Source organism: Polypterus senegalus, chromosome 2 (assembly GCF_016835505.1).
Source record: "Polypterus senegalus isolate Bchr_013 chromosome 2, ASM1683550v1, whole genome shotgun sequence".
Classification (NCBI taxonomy): Eukaryota; Metazoa; Chordata; class Cladistia; order Polypteriformes; family Polypteridae; genus Polypterus; species Polypterus senegalus.
The window spans coordinates 165,773,853-165,792,851 of NC_053155.1; the positions used below are offsets into that span (position 1 = coordinate 165,773,853).

The 18,999-nt window shown below is 36.6% G+C and overlaps 1 protein-coding gene across 1 annotated transcript in view; it reads left to right on the forward strand.

Annotated features, from left to right (window-relative positions):
* synj1 (synaptojanin 1) overlaps window positions 1–18,999 on the forward strand; it is a 488,307-nt gene that overhangs the window by 450,387 nt on the left and 18,921 nt on the right. Inside the window, exons 25-29 of the mRNA XM_039746285.1 lie at window positions 1,594–1,641; window positions 2,034–2,072; window positions 5,470–5,525; window positions 16,671–16,776; window positions 18,516–18,736. Of these exons, the coding sequence (XP_039602219.1) occupies window positions 1,594–1,641; window positions 2,034–2,072; window positions 5,470–5,525; window positions 16,671–16,776; window positions 18,516–18,736 (470 nt within the window). The remainder of the gene's footprint in view (window positions 1–1,593; window positions 1,642–2,033; window positions 2,073–5,469; window positions 5,526–16,670; window positions 16,777–18,515; window positions 18,737–18,999) is intronic.

Here is an 18,999-nt window from a genome sequence, read left to right on the forward strand (position 1 = left end):
CACATGGAATAAGTTAACAAGTATTGTGGTAGACAATAGAACTTTAGCGACTTTCAAAACTAGATATGATGTTATTTTCTAAGAAATTAGTGGATAGGACTGGGGAGCATTGTTGGGTTGAATGGCCTAGTCTCATCTGGATTGTTCTAATGTTCCAAAAAAAAAATCCATTTAAACTGTTGAAGCAGGGTTCAAATGATGAACACGCAAGAGGCAAAAACTATGCAACTACTGTATTTATAAAACACATACTAATATATTTAAAATTATTTACAAGAAAATGACTTCTCATTGCATGGGAGGAACTCTACTTCCAAGCCAAAGAAAACTAAATTCAGGTCCTGTGATCTTTTAGCATTAGTGCATATACAAAATTATGTTAACACTAATGGATTATTTTTATTTCGACCACACCTTTCCAGGTTGATGGATAGGTCATAGTGGACCATTGACATGGCCTCCACATTCCCCTGATTTGACACCCTGCAATTTCTGGTTATGGGGTATGGTGAAGGAGGATGTGTATAGCAGGAAAGTTTGTGATATCAATGACCTGAAGAACAGAATATGGACTGTGGTATCATCTATTCCCCGCGAAATGCGTTTCCGGGCTGTAAATGGTACTCATTGATATTTGTGTATTGAACATGATGGCGAACTGGTTGAAACATTCCTGTAAATATCTTGCACATATGAAGTATGTTTTGTGAATAAATTGTTTCCACTATTCAAATGTTAATATAATTTGGACTAACCCTGTACTTGTCAATTGGATATCAATGTTGTGCATTAATGAGAACTTGCCTACTTGTTCAAAATATGATATCCATTAGTAATTAACAACACAAATAAAAAGTATTGGGTGGATAAGATTTTGCATTGTTCTTGCTCTTTTGTTCAAATTGCATTAGGAGCAGCAGCGGAAAGAATTTTTTGAAGTGATTCTTATTGTTAGAAATAGAGAAAAGAACGTAGTGTTGATCTGAATTAGTATTGTTTTGAACAGGAGATTTAATGAGTTTCCTGGCATTTTATAAACAGTTATTTTACAATTATTTCTATGGATTGCACTAGAAGGAATGTCACAGTAAAGAGTTTTGGTTGCAATAATAGAACTACACATGACTTTACTGTCATAATACTAAATCTTTAATATAGTAGCTAAAGCCACAAATAACAAATACAGTACTGTGTCAGTGTGTCTGGTCATATGTTCAGAAGTGATTGCACATATCTAAAAATAGTTCATTCTAGGATTCTTTTCTATTGCCCACAGAATTGGATATTATGACTATAGAGTGTAATTTCATGAAAGTGTCAGTTTTTAATGGTTATAATTTTCATTTTTCTGTTTTCCTCTGTTCTAAATATTGTATGTAGTATACCACATATTTTACTTTAATAAAAAGAAGCAGAGCTAAAAATAAAAGATGTCCTTTTTCTATTTCACCTTAATTAAAAATAACTACTGTATGTGCTGAAGTCTGTTCTTGTTTTTGAAATGTCCTCTTGTCTGTTTTTCAAAGAATTTTGTGATTATAGCCTAATATTTTAAATAACCTGTGATTTATTATTACTTCTTTCTGCTCCAAGGCCTAGGAGCTCCACCCAGTCCAGGTTTAGCTAGGCGAGACATTGAAGGTAAAACATTTTGTTATTTTAAAATATTAAGTATCAAAACTATTACTTATTTATGTCTCTTTTCATTTTTCGTAAGCTTCTGTAAAACTGATCTCAAATTTTAACTAGCTTTAATTTTTTTTTTTTTGCAAATAACTATATAAAACTTAATGTGTATGATTTATTTCCCTTGGTATTTATCCATAAATGTGTGTTTGTTTAGGTACCTTAGTAGGTAGTATAGTAATATATTGTTTCTCTGCTTGAACTTTATTATATTAGAGATATGGCAAGTAATATAGACATAATGAAAGCTGCAGTTGACCAAGTGGACATGTCTTCAATTTTTTTCTTTCAATTGTGCATTCATTTTGCATATATTTGTTTTGTTTTTATTCTTTTGTGACGCAAAGCTCCAAAGAGTCCTGGATTAGAGAGAACAGATTTGGGAGGTAAGTCATCTATGAGTAAGTGCAAAATATTTTCACGTTGGTTGTAAAAGAACATCATTTTGATAGGTATTAGTTTGTTTTTTTGAAAAATATACAGTAGGTCCCAATTTGAAAGATGTGAAGTTTTAAAATATATCAACTAATTAACAAAGTTTGTATTTTCAAAATTAATCATTCTGTATATGGCTAATGTTACAAATCAAAAAAAATGTTTATTTTACTGTATTTAACCCCTTTCTATAGTGAAATACAAGGCAATTTTCTTAGGTGCATTGGCGATTCTAAAACTTGTCCCTAATGTGTGGTTGCTGTGTGTGTGTGTGTGTGTGTGTGTGTGTGTGCACGCGCGTTCTGTGGTGGGCTAGCATCCTGCCCAGGGTTTGTTTCCCGCATTGCGCCCTGTGTTGGCTGGGATTGGCTCCAGCAGGTCCCTGTGACCCTGTAGTTAGGATATAGTGGGTTGGATAATGGAAAGATGGAAAATTGTTTAACCTACTTACGTACTAAGGAATTGTTTGTATTATTGTGCCTACATGTAATACCCTAAAAGAAATGGCTATTACTCTGCTTATGCAATAAAGGAGGTGCAAATTGCCAAAGAGTTACAAGTACAACAGTTCAGGATTTTAAAAGAAAGCATTTATATGATTATAAACTTTTGTTTACACCAATATCATTTAAATAAAACACAGAAATATTGGTGCTTTACGGATATCTCCCCAACAAACTGGATTTTACAGTACATAACCAAGACAATTTATAATGCACAAGCTTTGGAATCAAATTTCTTTTGTTACTGGATCTATCAGCTATCTTTGTACCAAGTTTACATTTTAGCATTTGACCTTAATTTTATGTTGTGTTTGTATTTTTGTTACTCAGCTGATGTTCACGGGGTCTGGCAGTCCCGCAGAATTATTGAGTTTTTACTTTACTTTACTTTACAAACAATATAGACAGCAAATATACTTAATATTTACTATTTACTTCTGCTAAATCACATTTACCAATAAAAGTGCTATTGAGTTCTTCTGATAAAATGTGATTTTTGTGTAGAAAGCAATAATAATACTGTAGATGGTATTTTCATATTAACCTTAAACAAAGCTTCTAGAACTATTGATTTTTATTGTTATAAACTAAAGTAAATTTAGAGTAAATTGAAAGAACTAAGTTATATGCAGTGTTACATTAAAATTATATAATGAGCCCAGTTGAACAGAGTTTCACTGTGTGTACATTGCAAATGTATTTTTCTGCACTTTATGCATGCATGCTGTGTCTTCTTGACCTTGGATCTACAAATATCACAGAATTTCCTCTTGCAGCAACTATATATACAGTATAAACCGCATATCTCATACTTACTTCAGGTTCTGGAGTTGGATATTCTGTGGCTGTAACATCCTGGAACCTTTGGGACGTGTTTTCCCCTCTTGATATGAGGTCTTACCAATTCCTTGCCTAGTTCTTTATCCCCACTTACATAACAACTTTTGGCTTGTATAATAGACAACTGCTGCTTTCAAAAACACAGTTGTGGGCAGGAATGCAGACTTGCATAGGTTGTACCTTGAACTTACATTTAGAGTATTTGGGTGTTGTACCGTGTTAGCCATTTCCTTACATTTAGAAAACTTGACAATTTGAATAGAGTAGGTTCACATGAACAAAACATGCTATTATAAGTTTACTTGTTTGAAATCATCACCATTTACAATTATTCATTTCCAGGGATGTGTCGGCCATAAATTGCAACTTACTTGAATCAACATAACTGTCCTTGCACTAATCAGCTGAGGTTGAGCTCTGACTTGTTTGTTCTAATTGTGCCTACAATTGTTGGCTATCTCTTCAGGAGTTCCTGTCCCAACTTGTGCGAAGTAAAACATTGTCACATGTGATTTTGTGACCATATAATTCTTGAGTTATATCCAGGACAGTCTGCACCCTTTGGTTTTTTTCTCAGGGGCTCTTCCATCAGGCTTACCAAGTATACACCTGCATAAAGCAGCATCACAGGTAGCTTCAGAGATCTTCATTCCATATTTTGCAGGTTTAGACAGCATGTACTGCCTAAAGAGGCAGTAACCCCTAAATGACATTAGCTCCTTCTGAGAAGCTAGTTAGCAGGAGCGAACATCACACTCAATAGTGTACTCTTACCAGGAGGTGCCATCGAGAAGGCAGTGGTGGGAGTACAGCGTGCTATCATCCTATATTTACCAAGATCACTGTAGACACGGAGCACACATGAAATGTATGTATTCCAAATAATTATATATTATTTACCCCATACAATTCCAGGCACTTCACACCCAGATAAACAGACTTGAGCTCTGAGAATTTTGCGTCTCACTTCAGCTGTGTCGGTGGGGGATGGGATAGCAAGCTGCTTGATGCTTGTGCTGATCGACAAATTTGCAAAACAAAGACGCTGATGAAGAGGTGCAAAGGAATTTAAGGAGGTCTGACATTACAACTTTTTTCATAGGCTTCAGGGATTCTAGTGTTAATGCTTAAGTGAGAGTGCCAGGGAATCAACTGAAGTGTGCTTAGGGGCTTCAAGCAGGTAAAAAATTTTATGGCCCCAAAAAGCATCAGTTCTCATGTTTAAGGTGTCCTTAAACTATCCATCCATCCATTATCCAACCCGCTATATCCTAACTACAGGGTCACGGGAGTCTGCTGGAGCCAATCCCAGCCAACACAGGGAGCATGGCAGGAAACAAACCCAGAGCAGGGCGCCAACCTACCACAGGGCATACACCAAGCACACACTAGAGACAATTTCACCAATGCACCTAACTTGCATGTCATTGGACTGTGGGAGGAAACCCACGCAGACACGGTTGAGAACATGCAAACTCTATGCAGGGAGGACACGGGAAGCAAACCCAGGTCACTTTAAGGTGAGGCAGCAATGCTACCACTGTGCCACCTTGCCACCATCCTAAAACTAGTGAATATCTTTTTGACATCTCATTTTTTGTCCTCTGATTTTGGTCAGTATTTCTATATAGTAGTTTAGTGGTTTTGGAGAAACAGAATCTTTTAAGACCATGTGATCACTCTCTCAACAGCTGCAAATAAAGCACTAGCTGCAGTTCTGTTATTTCTCAATTAGGGCTTATCATTACGTTACTGTTTAATCTTTTATTATATTTTACTTATTTAAATATTATCATTAGAGCATTAGAACAATCTATATAGGAACAGGTCATTCAATCCAACAAAACTTGGTAGTCCTATCCACTTTATTTATAACATTGTCTAACCACACTGCTTGGTAACTTATTCCATGTGTCTTATGATTCTCATTTATCCACAAATGCCAAGTAATGCAATATAATGTTTTGATAATAAAATAAGTATATTCAAATTTTTGTACATTTAGGTCGAAGTCAGATACTCTCACAAGCTGGTCAAGGAATTGCTGGAACATCAAAACCAGTAGGTATCTTGTACAGGACCTTACTAACATAATTATAATATACTCTTATGCAATATTTTAAGGTTTTATTTTGTTTAAATGTACATGTTACTGTATATGATTTCTTGTGTGGTGTAGTGGGTCCATAGCTCAAGTCAAAAAGTCCACTTTTTAAATAAATAATCGCCGCCCTCACGGCTTAGAGAGGTGGCGTGGTAGTGTGGTCAGAAGCGGTTCCCAGGGGAATTCATAATGCGGGTGGTCCTCAATTAAGTGCACAGGTGAGGAGACATCCGCATCCGTAATTGGTGCCGGGAGCTGCTAATTGTCACATCTGATCCTCGTTACCGTAATAAATAGAAGCGCAAAGCGGCTATAGGGAAAAAGAGAGAAAAGACGGATGGAGGTTAGAAGGGGAAGAAGGCAAGATGCAGGGAGGAGAAAGCTGGTGCGTGATTGAGCATGACAACAAACGCCAGCTGGACACTGAGCCCTCGCGGGATGTTTGGCCAGCACCCAGGGGCAGTCAGTAGTGGTCGCTACCGCTGAGCATTTGTGAGGAGTGGGAGTGACCGGAAGAAGGATGGCTCGCCGCATAAGGCCGGGATGGCAGTGGGACTTGGGACGTGAAAGCCCCAGCATGAGCGCCCTGGTCGCCGGGAAGCCCAAGTCACGGTCTAGTGAAGCCTACCGGAGCCAGGGATCAGAGAGGCAAACAGACTAGCAGGAGAAGGCAGAAAGAAGGACTGCAGGTAGGGTGGCTCCCCTGGTGCATAGCCTGGACAGGAGAAGCAAGAGAGTCACCAGTAGCAAGGCACTGGGCTTTGTTGTAAGATTGCTTCTACCCATTGTTTTAACCTCTTTGTTTTTAAAGGATTTTTTTTTTCTATCATGTTTTTAACCTCCACCCTTTCACTTGTTTTTATGGATTATTTATTTACTGAATTTTGAAGCACTGCACTTTAATTTGGATACTGTTTTGATTTTGTTGCTTTAATAAAAGCACTTTGCACTTTTTGCACCATCCCCTTGCTTCATTGTTGTGCCTCACTGTCTAGCTCATCGGTGACATTACCAACGATGTTGGGTTCGAGAGCTCCCAAAAAGCAGATGGGAGCATGGAGTGAACCTGCATCGTCACATCTTGATTGTGATTTCTTTCTTTAAATACTAAGATTTAAATAGAATGCTTTCAGATTTTGTTAACCTTATCACAACCCTGTCAGTCCTGCTCAGAGGGCATAGTGAAGCACAGTAATTTCTATGAAGTTTTCACATTAGGCTTTAAATACCCAAGGTCTCTGTGCTATTAATGTCTGTCTGTTCCTTTGAAGCCAGTTAGCATAACCTGGTTTAACTTTCAAAGCCTACACTTTGATTCATGTTAAAGTGAATTGTCATATGCAGATTAACTCAAGTTTAAGTTTTTTCGTTAGTAACACTTCCTATGTAGTTTGAGTCAGGAAAATGTGTATTATAAGATGATTTTCATGTATTCTTTAAAAATTCTTTCTTTTTTTATAACCATATGCATAACTAGTGCTTGGTTTGTCATTCTCATTCACAACTAACAGTTGTAAATGTTTTTGTTTAAATTAAAAAGTCTTGTATGTCACACAAGTTCCAACCCTGTACAAACATAAACATTATAAATGCACATCTTAAATCACTTATGTTGCAACACTACAACATAACTTTAAAGCTACAAGACATTATTGATAAATTTGCATATTGGAGAAAGATTTGTAGTTGAAGCTATTCACAATAGCGTGTTTCATGAGCTGCAAAAGATAAGAAGTGTTATAGATTGTTTACCTCAAAGAAACTGATCTATACAGTAAAGTTAAGTTAGAATCCTACATTTCACATGTGATACAAGTGTTTCAACACATAGAAGTTAAGGATCATTGAGTAACACTCAACTTCAGTTTAGCCCAATGCGTTTCAATGGGGAAAACAAGTGAATTTGAGATGTTGAAGTGCACATTGAAAAACACATAGGAAACCATCCAAACAGTTCTTACCCATTAGGGAACTATGTTTTACATCATTTAGAACTCTTTAGTCTCTACAACAGTATTTTGAATGGGCACTGAGGTATAGTTAAATGTAGCTTTATATTTCTGCAACCAACAAATTACTAGTATCCTTGATATTTCCCCATCCAACACATATCTCACATATGATGCTTACATTAAGACAAATACATGATCCCGTAAATGTGGCAAATCTTTCAAGTCATCTAAGATGTGTTCTGTTTATCATTTTTATCAAATCTTGCATATTTTAGCACTAAGCATATAAGGGTGTACTGTTGAGGTACATGGATATCTTAGTAGATTTCTTGCAATATGTCTGTCATCTTGAAATTTTGAGATTCCCTTTCATTTTGTGACTGTCTTTCCAAACCTTTACTGTTTTAGCCAAGTACTAGCACGTGTCAATTTTTCCTTCCAGCTGCTTTTTTTGTACAGTATAGTGGAGCAAGATCAATAAGCAGAGACATGTGTACTCAGTATGTAAAACACAAAGACTAAATGCTGATTCCTATGCCAGCAGATGTGAGGAGCTATGAAGAAATATAGTTTTTAAAAACATTTATAATTAGAATACTATCTTTATTAGGTTTTGCAAAGGAAATGTTTATCTGGTGGCATACCAGCTGGAAATTCAACTTATATGTACATTCTAATTAACACTAGAATTACCAAAGCTTACAAAACAACTTGTAAATCCGGCCTACCTTAAATCCGCTCGTACGTCTCCATTCAGCCTTGTAAATGGTGTCGATAAACCCAAGCAGCCTGCTATACCATCCCCCACACCATTGCAGAAACTGCAAAAACATCTCCCAACTGAAGCTTTGTTTATCAGGGAGTCCGGCACCTACAGTAGAGCTGTATATGCTAAAAAATATATTGTTATTTGGAACACATGCATTTCATGTATGTTATGTGTCTACAATGATCTATGTAAGTGTAAGCATGACAGAAATGTTGAACACATATCTAAAACACAAACTTTTTCCGTTTTTTACTACAAACAACAAAATTTTGACATGAAGTGTATAATGTGTGAAGACTGAAGTCCAAATATCAAATAAGCACTTTGACAAAAGATACAAATATAACAGAACAAGTGTGCTTTTATCCAAGACTATAACCAGAGAAAAAGAAATCACTTTAGTGTATGTCCTGATAGCTACTGCTTTGGTAGTACAGTGGTTAGAGCTGCTGACTCCTATTCAGTGGTCGCCGGTTCGAGTCTTCATGTGTCCCAGAATAAATATTAGTAGTGAGCTTCTCTTATTGTTACTATTATACAATAAAAACATACATTTGATTTGAGTCTGTAACAGCCAGTGTAAATGTATGGTGCTTGTAAAGGTTAGCATTTTTTTATTCAGTTTTATTCTCTCAGTCGCGTTCATGGTCGTCCCGATCTGACATTGTTCATTTTCAAATAAAGACGTGCTATAACAGAGGTGAACTAGGATGAGGACGAGGGTTCTACATCGCAGAAAGAGTACAGAAGCACCCCCACAAGAAACGTCCACTCACATATAAGAACAACGCAGCTGCACCAGGCTTAATGGCGAAAGATGGCACTGTTTCGATGCACCCAGAGGTAGGGTGTCTTCCTGCCAGTCAGTCTGCCTCACACCTGTCCTCCAACGAAGCATCACAGCTTACGGAACTTGCCAAAATATCGTGCAAAGTCCTGTTTGTGAATATGTTTTGTGATGGTCTTTACATAAGAAACATTTATATGTTACTTGTATAAAAGTCAGATGAAATGTTATTTACCTTGATTTATTTACTTATCTTCTACAGCTTAGTGTGGTCGAAATTTAACATCTTAAGAAAGAAAAATCTCTAACAGCACAATTCAGTAATCAGGCAGGAGAAAAGCTGTTCGTTGTATCGTTTAATTACTCCTCAGCAAAATGCCTTGGAGGGAGCATTCTTCAAAACCAGTTTGTTACAGCATGGTCAGAATGGTCCGAGAAACGAAGGATAGAGGTTCATTTTATAAACTGTTGAATTTACATATAGTATCAATCAATACATACATTTTACTCTGTTTGATTTGTTGGTTTACACCTAAATATAATATAGAATACTAGGGGGCTTCACTCACCAACCCCTATGTTTGGTTTATCGGATATACAATTAAAATTTTTTTTTCTTTGGAATTGTTTCAATTTCATTATTTGCACTTTTACTTCAAAGCGTCATTAAAAACAATATTTTTTGGAGATACATTGTGACAACACAACATATAACCGAATATTGTTTCTGTTTCTATAATAAATAATCCAACTCTCGGTAATTTTTCTAATGTTTGTTCCTGTGATTTATTGATTGTCATAGCAAAAGCTATTCTCACGGTAAACTGTAAACATGTTAATACGAATGGCATATCATAATCTTCTTTGTTGTCTAATGTTATTCGTGGAATATATACATTACCTTTCTTGTCGCCTGTTAAAATTTGCATCGCTTCTCCGTGGTCATAAATATACACCTGACCGAATTGTGTATTTTTTTAAATTAAGCTTGTCGTTGCTTTAACTGTTGCAGGATCACAGATTCTCATAGCATATGGTCCATTATTGTGTAAATCCACGTTTTGTGCATTGAATGATGCGAATGCGAAAAGACTTTGTTGTCTACGCTTTGCCTTTTATTTCTGCCCTTGATTTGTCCTGCTATTTTTTCGATTACACCTGGTTCTGATGATTAATCACCTTTTGTTTGCAGTAATGTCATCTTTACTATATTTTCTTTGATACTGTAGCCACTGACGTGATAAAGTGTCACAAAAGTTTTACTTGAACAATCGCAGACTTCATAATCCTAAACACAACTTTCTAGCACCCTCTCCAACCCCTCCTTCTCCGGGTCTCACCCCCCTTACCGCATCAATCAGTACCCCGCTATCAGTCTTCCGGAATTTTACTACTTTCATATTCTGTACCTTTCTCTGCATGTGTATCGCGCCATTGTTTGTTTGTGCCTTTCGAATTCCACTGCTTTCATAATCTCTTACCTGCCTCTTTTTCTCTCCAGCGCCTTCGGGTCTCTATTCTCCGTATTGTCCTTATACGCTCTATATGTGCTGAGAGCACAGGATCTGTGTGTGCTACATGTCTTTACAAGATTGAGTGTTTTTTGATGGGTGTGCTCTTACATGATATCTTTTTTGTAAGTAGGGTGTGTCTTGCAAGAATCTCATGTTCCACGTCCCCGCGAGACACTCCATGGCCAGTCTCTTTTGTCTCACGGGTCTTCTAAATGTCTTCCGAGAAGATCACGTCTTGTCACCCTGTTTTTCTTTCCAGGATTTTTTTTTTATAATAGAGAGAAAAGTTTATTATATTATATTCTGATTCTTCTTTCTCATTTTGAGATGAGACACCACCCGTGAAATTTCTGTGCATATAACAACTGTCCATTCTCATTTATAGGACATCTGCTGATTTCTTAGTCAACCTTCAGTACATTTTGTATATTACATCAACCTTTCTTCTGGTACATTCTTAATTTATTTGACCATTTCAGTATTATTAACCGTTTATGCTATTTCTTTAAGGTGAATGCTATGTTACCCTAAAATTATTCGTCCACATTCCCGCCTTTGAGAGTGTAGCAGAGCGATGGGCACTAAGCAAACTACTGTCAATCATGAAGAATCCACTGCCTCCACTTAACAGTGTCATCTCCAGGCAGAGGAGTAGTTTCAGTGACAGACTGAGGAGATCGTTCCTCCCCCACACTATGCGACTCTTCAATTCCACCTGGGGGAGTAAATGCTAACAGTATTCAAAGTTATTGTCTGTTTTTACATGCATGTTTTATTAGTCTTTAATTTAATATTGTTTTTTTGTATCAGTATACTGCTGCTGGATTATGTGAATTTCCCCTTGGGATTTATAAAGTATCTATCTATCTATCTATCTATCTATCTATCTATCTATCTATCTAATGCAAAATTTTGAATAAACTAATATTCATATTTGTTCTATCTTTCTATATCAGTTACTATTTACACAATAAAATTAACATCCTTCATGAAACAAAACAATAATTTAAACTTTATATTCACCTTATATCAATAGATTTACACATTTTGTCCTGAGTGATTCTATTCCCAAAACACTTGACTGTCCCTGAAGTTTACTACCATTCTTTATAGTTTTAACAAATTTCTCTTTATGTTAAACTCTATTATTCATTCAATTATTAAAACCAATAACCAAGACAGTTTAAATTGGACTGACTTTTAACTGGTAATGCTTCAAGTGCTAATAATCATGTGTTAAAATTTGCTTAACAGTCCAAATTACATACAAACATTGACCCTTAAAACTTTAAGTATCAGTTGACTCAGATGTACCAGAAACATCTATCGAAAAATATTTACTCTTTACTCTAAGTGCTAATCACATTTTCTAAACTTGTTCAGTTACACTACCCCAATTGCTATACAGGTTAAACAATTTAAATAATAATTATGCAGTATTTCCATTAGTAATAGTTACAAAGTATTCAGTAAATACATATTGCTTATGAAAAGGAGTTCATTTGCTTTGCTGTGCTTGCAGATCTAGCCTTTCCTCCTATACAATCCATAACTCCATGGTTCAAATCTTCCTTAAAAGACGTTGCTGCAGAAACAGAGATTAGGTTTTGGTTCCAACTCCTAGGGCAAGAAGAATTCAAGTACTTGGTCGACAACTGTCATAAAACTGAAAACAAATAGAAAAATTGTAAGACATATCAAGCATAGTTATAGTGGGCCCTGGCAAAGAACATAGAACCCAGCACAATAAAAGTGTGAATCAGATCTTGGGGTCCAATACCCTAAAGCAAAGAATATCAATAACCTGGAACTCTTTATCTAATAAACAAGGCTCTGGTCTGGATGCAATGTAGGCTGCCCTCTACGACTCTGGACCCACGGTTATCTTTTGATGTCAATGGTCAGCAGCACAGTTGACTTGTTAGCAGCAGGAACCCGTGATCCCTTAGACTGGTCCAGTAGTCAACTGGTCGACAGCCTGGTCCACAGCTTGATCCCCTTTCTGGTATGGCTTTCTTCTCCTTGGAAGTCGGATGATTCATTTGTCTGCAGACCTTTAGCACAGTTCAGTGCTGTCATAAAAAATGTGCTAGAAAAAACAGGTTTTACCTGCAGGTGAAAAGACTTAGATGTTTTGTTCCATGTTAGTCAATATTGCAATACTTCATCTGTAATTTCTGAAAGTTACTTATGGATGCCTGTTTCATTGGGGATACCCCTTATCAAAAATAACGCTAGCGGTAAAACAGATGGTAATTTTATCCAGTCTCTGCCTCATAGGCAATTTGTTTTTTATGGTCAAAAATCAATTCTGCAGCTGGTAAATACAATGCAGATGTTTCCACTCTTTGTAGCCATTATGTTCAAAAAATAGATCCCTCAATCAAAAAAAATTCTCTATAGTTTTATCTAGTTTAGCCATTGTTGTGGACCTAGAGTGGTGTGGAGGTTATTAGTTAAAGAGTTGTGTTCTGTGGAGGTTCCTGTAGAAAATGTTAAAGTATTTACTTTCTTATTCCAGTCTTGAACCGGAGCCTAAGACAGGCATTCTCGATCCCAACAGCCCAAGTAAATACTTTAAAATTTTCTACAGGAACCTCTACAGAACACAACTCTTTAACTAATAACCTCCACATCACTCTACTTTCACTTTTCTTTTGTTTGGTTTGCCACTCCTGGACATATTTGTGTTCTTTATAGGAGAACTAGAACATTCAGCTCTTGCCAAGTTGTAATATTAATGGGATTGGTTTCAGGGTTCTTGCTGACTGATACCTTGCTGCTCCACATTCCATCTAAGGGGGGAAAGATTGATATTTAGTTTGCAAATTTATTTGTGTAACAGCAAATGTTATGTGCCAATAGTTTGAATTTTTGAGACAATTGAATGCTTTTCCTTTGGTATAAATATTCAAACTATTGACACATAAACTTTGCTGTTAGGGGAGAATGCTGTCCCAAATTGATTACGTGTCTGGGACTTCTTTATCCGTTTAACAGCATTACTGTCTACTGAGACCTTTTGCCAAACCCAGAGAGAGATCTGGGCAACTCTCCCAGACAATAATGGGTCACTTCCTCCGGACAGCAACCCATAATAATCCACCACACGCCGAGGAATGATCTCGACACTTTTCTTTCTCTCTCTAGTCGGCAAAAGGCTCTTAACCTAACTATCCTAACACTAAGAAAAAACACACCTAATCTAACGGCATGACATCTGACCCAGCCCTTATCCCTAAAAGAATGAATGAACATGCCTCCTCCTACCGTTTCAGCTCCAAGGATCGCATCCTCCTGAAGGGAGTCCCGCGCAGATCCAAGTCCATTCCAATTTCACATCATCCGCTTTACATCTTTTGAGATTCTGCTGGGAGTTCCTTCCGGGGGCACGGAACGCCCCACAGTGGGCTCCAAAAACTGTGGTCGAAATTTATCATCTTATTAAAGAAAGAAACATCTGTAACAGGACAATTCTGTAATCAGGCAGGAGAAAAGCTGTTAATTGTTTATTACTCCTCAGCAAAATGCCTTGGAGGGAGCATTATTCAAAACCAGTTTGTTACAGAATGGTCAGAGAAACGAAGGATAGAGGTTTATTTTATAAATTGTTGAATTTACATACAGTGTCAATAATTGCATACATTTTACTCTGGTTGGTTTACACCCAAATATTTATATAGAATAAAAGTCTGTTATATTATATTCTGGTGGTTCTTACACCTTTTGAGATGAGACACCACCCTTGAAATTTCTGTGCATATAACAACTGTCCTTTCTCGTTTATAGGACATGTGCTGATTTCTTAGTCACCCTTCAGTACATTTTGTATATTACATCAACCTTTCTTCTGGTACATTCTTTATTTACTTGACCATCTCAGTATTTTTATTAACTCTTTATGCTATTTCTTTAAGATGAATGCTATGTTACCCTAAGTTATTCATCCACATTAGTCACAAGTAAGCTGCAGAGCTTCTTGTGTTTGATCGACACGGGTATGCTCACAAAGCACATGTGTACTGAAGTGATATTAGCTGCCGGTGGAAGCTCCTGTTGCACCCTACACACTTGTGTTTGATCTTATTCAGGAAAAGATCCCAGTCACTCTATGGGAAAAAGACTTTCGAAGACAATGCTCATAAAGCTTATGAAACCATTTATGGATAAAGGTAGCACCCTAACAACGGTTGCATGGAGCTTCCACCTGCAGCTAAAGTCACTTCAGTACACATGTACTGAACCGTGACAATCAAACACAAGTAGCTCTGCAGTTTACTTGTGACTTTGCACTGTAGGAAGATAAGTAAATAAATCAAGGTAAATGACATTCGATCTGACTTTTATATACAAAGCACATTGACGCCATCTTCTACGTGCAGCTATAGACTCTTCAGAATGGGGGACTCTCCACACTAGTGTTTAGATCTGGACGGTGTATGTGCCCAAAAAAGAAGTTTAACTGCATTCTTGTACCATTGCTCACATACTAAAGTGTCAGCAGGCATTTTTTTGTGGTATGATACGCTGGCGAGCTCTGTAAACCATGCTGTTACAGATTCAGATCAAATGTGTTTTTATATATTGTAATAGTAACAGTAAGAGCAGCTCACTACTCAAAACGTTTATTCTGGGACACATGAAGAATCGAACCCGCAACTTTTTGAATAGGAGTCAGCAGCTCTAACCGCTGTACTACCAAAGCAATCACTACAAAGATCCACACTAACCCAATTTCTTTTTCTCCGGTTATAGTCTTGAATAAAAGCGCACTTGTTCTGTTATATTTGTACCTTTTGTGAAAGTGCTTATTTGATATTTGGACTTCAGTCCTCACACATTATACGCTTCATGTCAAAATTTTGTCATTTGTACTAAAACATGGAAAAAGTTTGTGTTTTAGGTATGTGTTCAACATTTCTGTCATGCTTACACTTACATAGATCTTTGTAGACACGGAACACACATGTAATGCATGTGTTTCAAATAACGAGAGTACCTGACTCCCTGATAAACCAGGCTCCAGTTGGGAGAGGTTTTTGCAGTTTCTGCTGTGGTGGGGGTGGTATAGCAGACTGGCTGCTTAGGTTTATCGATACATTTACAAGACAAAAGATGCTGAATGGAGACATGTAAGCAATTTAAGGTAGGCTGGATTTACGAGTTTTTTTTCGTAAGCTTTGGTAATTCTAGTGTTAAGATGTGAACAGGCATTCTCATGAATGAGAAGTACAAAGTCAAGGTTGAGATCTAGGCTTTCTTTTGATCATCTCTATGCCAGACTGCTTCCACATTAACCCCAGATTTTGTCTGCTTAGCTGCAGAGAGGAAAGCACACAAATCTCACAAATGATGTTGTGATGGATCAGGTTGTCAGGCTCTCAAAGGTAATTTGTGTCTAATTACTGACCTTTGGGGTAAAAAGTGTGCTGACCCCTGATCTAACTGAATAGGTTGACCAAAATTCTTGGGCTAATGACCTGTTCTCATCATAATTTCTCTAATGTTCTGATTTTTTTTTCTCCAGTATGTTTGATGATTACTTTAGTGGATAATAATTTCTGCCCCTTATTTATTTATGTATGGTATTTATTTGTTATAGGATATGTGTTTTTTATATTATTTGTTTGTTGTAATTTTTTGTACTTGTACCTTTTACAGGGTACCTTTTACAGTTTCATTGTAGTGGTGCAATGACAATAAAGGCTTTCTATTCTATTCATAAATAAATAATAAATAAAATAAATTCATAAATCCCATTAGCACACACTGTCACTATTGAGTTTTCAAAAATATCTGATGCATTATTGAAATGATATCTCGCATGTACAGTTTTTACTGTTTTTTTTTTCCTTTTTGTATAGTAGAAGTATGTTGATTCAGAATTGTATTTTAATGTGTTGCTTGATTTGATATAACAAGTTTTTCTTTTACATTTATTCACATGCACTAATTATTCATTCTATCTAAAATCTTACTCAAACTTGTTTGCATTTTTCTAGTTTATGCTTTCTTTTCTTTGCAGTTACAAAAATAAAACCAAAATGATTAGGCTAAAGTTATATTTTCTTAAATTGCAGACTATTCCTCCACGTGCAGGAGTAATCAGCATGGTACCTCATCCTGAGCAGCACATCTCAAAGCTGAATCCACAAGCTCGAAATCAGCCTAAAAATTCCAATATAGGTAATTAGTGCTAAAAGCATTTGTTTGGTTGAAAAAGTAATACAATAGGTGCTGATAAAAGTGACTCACCATCCTCCAATTTTCTTATTTTTCTATTACATTTTTGAATGTTAACATGTTGTACTTCTTGCAACTGATGCACAGAATTCACTTTTCTGATATAAATGCTGAAATTAAATTATGCATTAAGTATGACACCTTGATCAGTTAATATGGTAAAATGGTTGATAGTAACTCTTTATATGTAATCAATCACATTACAAATCATGAAAAAGGTAAACCATCTTTTCATCATCAAAATGGTTAAGATTTCTCCAGTATGTAGTCAGCTGTTCCTGTTAGAATTCCTTGAAGGTATTATTGTTGCATAGTGCAGAGATAACCATGGAAGCTACAAAGAAAGTAACAAAATATCTACAGAATCGCATTGTTAAGAGATACAAATAAGGGATAATGATATAAAACAATTTGAAAGTCATTTCATGTATCTTGGAATATTTTAAAGAAATGAGGGAAATATGATACAATCATTTAAACAAGTCCTTTACTGTTCTACTCTTATGCTTTCCTGATACATTGGTGCCCTTCCTGCCCAGGGTGGAACATACCCCAGCTGTTCAAGAAGGAGCCTCAATGTCACTTAATCCTATGCCTCCAAATCCTGCACCAAGATTTGGGCCACACCTTAAAAACTCAGTCTGTCCTGGACTGAGGTGTGACACAGTCCTTCTGCTCATCTTATTCCTGATTTATTAAAGTTGGATTGAAGAACTGACACCCTGCCCTTACATATGGCACTTGTTGCAGCATGTGCAATGACATCTTGATCCACCCTTGTAAATGGCCTACCCACTATGCCAGGTCTCCGTATGTGTTCCCGGAAGGCAACACTTCAAGAGAATTGATCTGGCTCTGGAGCAAACTTAAGTTTCAATCACCCTAATAGCTGAGTACCCCACAGTCATTACCTTTCTTTTCTTAGGACTAGTTTTGAGGTGATTAATTGGGGCTCCTAGTCCCTGCCTACTATCTCAGTGTTAACAGAGTAACATGAACCTAGCTTCACAAGGGACTGCAAATGTTTGGACAGCTCAGATTCTGGGGCTGACATCACTGGACACTATGCACCTTTTACTCTTGCATTAAGTCTGGCTGCAACCTACCTGTCTTTCCCTTTCTGGTTTGGAGTCTTGTCCTGCACCACTTTAGGTATGCACACTATCTTTGTAGAAGGAGATGGCAAGGGCTGTGCTGTTTGTGTGCCATAATATTAGATCATCTGTACTTGAACTTTTAGATTTGAGTATATAAACTATAGTTAGAGCAGTGAGTAAGATAGTTATGTAAATACTGTAATCCTTCATTTCGGAACATTATCTGTGCTTGTACAGGAAAGGGAAATTCAATCAGGAAATTGTGATAAGGGTTAATAACAATGCTCACGGCTGAACCTCTAATTCACTTTAAAAATATTATCTTTCTGGCCTACTTCTTTTTTTTTTGTTGTTGTCTTTTTCTTCTTTTTTTGGCTTTTAACACATTTATGCTTAGAATTGTTCTATGTGGTCTATTGTTTGTTTATTATATTCCTTAAAAACTATATTATGCTTATTTGTTTTATCAATATAACATCCTTAATATATGTCTCTCTGCATTTATTCTTTTCAGTAATAAACTTCTTTTATCCTAAGTCCAAGTTTACTTGTCTGCCACTTTTAACTGTATATTTCAAACTTTAGGAGTACCTCTGCTTCCTGAGCCACTGAAGCCAGAAGTGGTTTCTTCTGTGCAACCCCTAACACATCAGCCATCTTCAAAGTATCTGGCAGAACCTGGGGCACAAATCCTGCCCTCTCCAACTATACAAGGACTTCAAGGAACATCTTTAGAAGCACCTCCACAGCCCCCACCTCGAAGCAGATCAACCCACTCTATTCCAGAGCCTGATACTTTAACACAGGTTAGTGTATCTTTTTTCTTTTTTTCGTATTTATTAAATATTCTACTATTTCACTGAAACCATCATAGTGCCCTCATAGATGTTTAATTTACCGGACATACACCCAATACCATAGCAGATGCTGGATTTTGGATCTTACACTCATACCAGCTTGGATGGGACCTATCCGTTTTCAGTCCAGAGAACACAACAACTGTTTTTTTTTCCCAAAAACTATTTAAAGTGTTGACACATCTAACCACAAAACATGATTCCACTGTGCT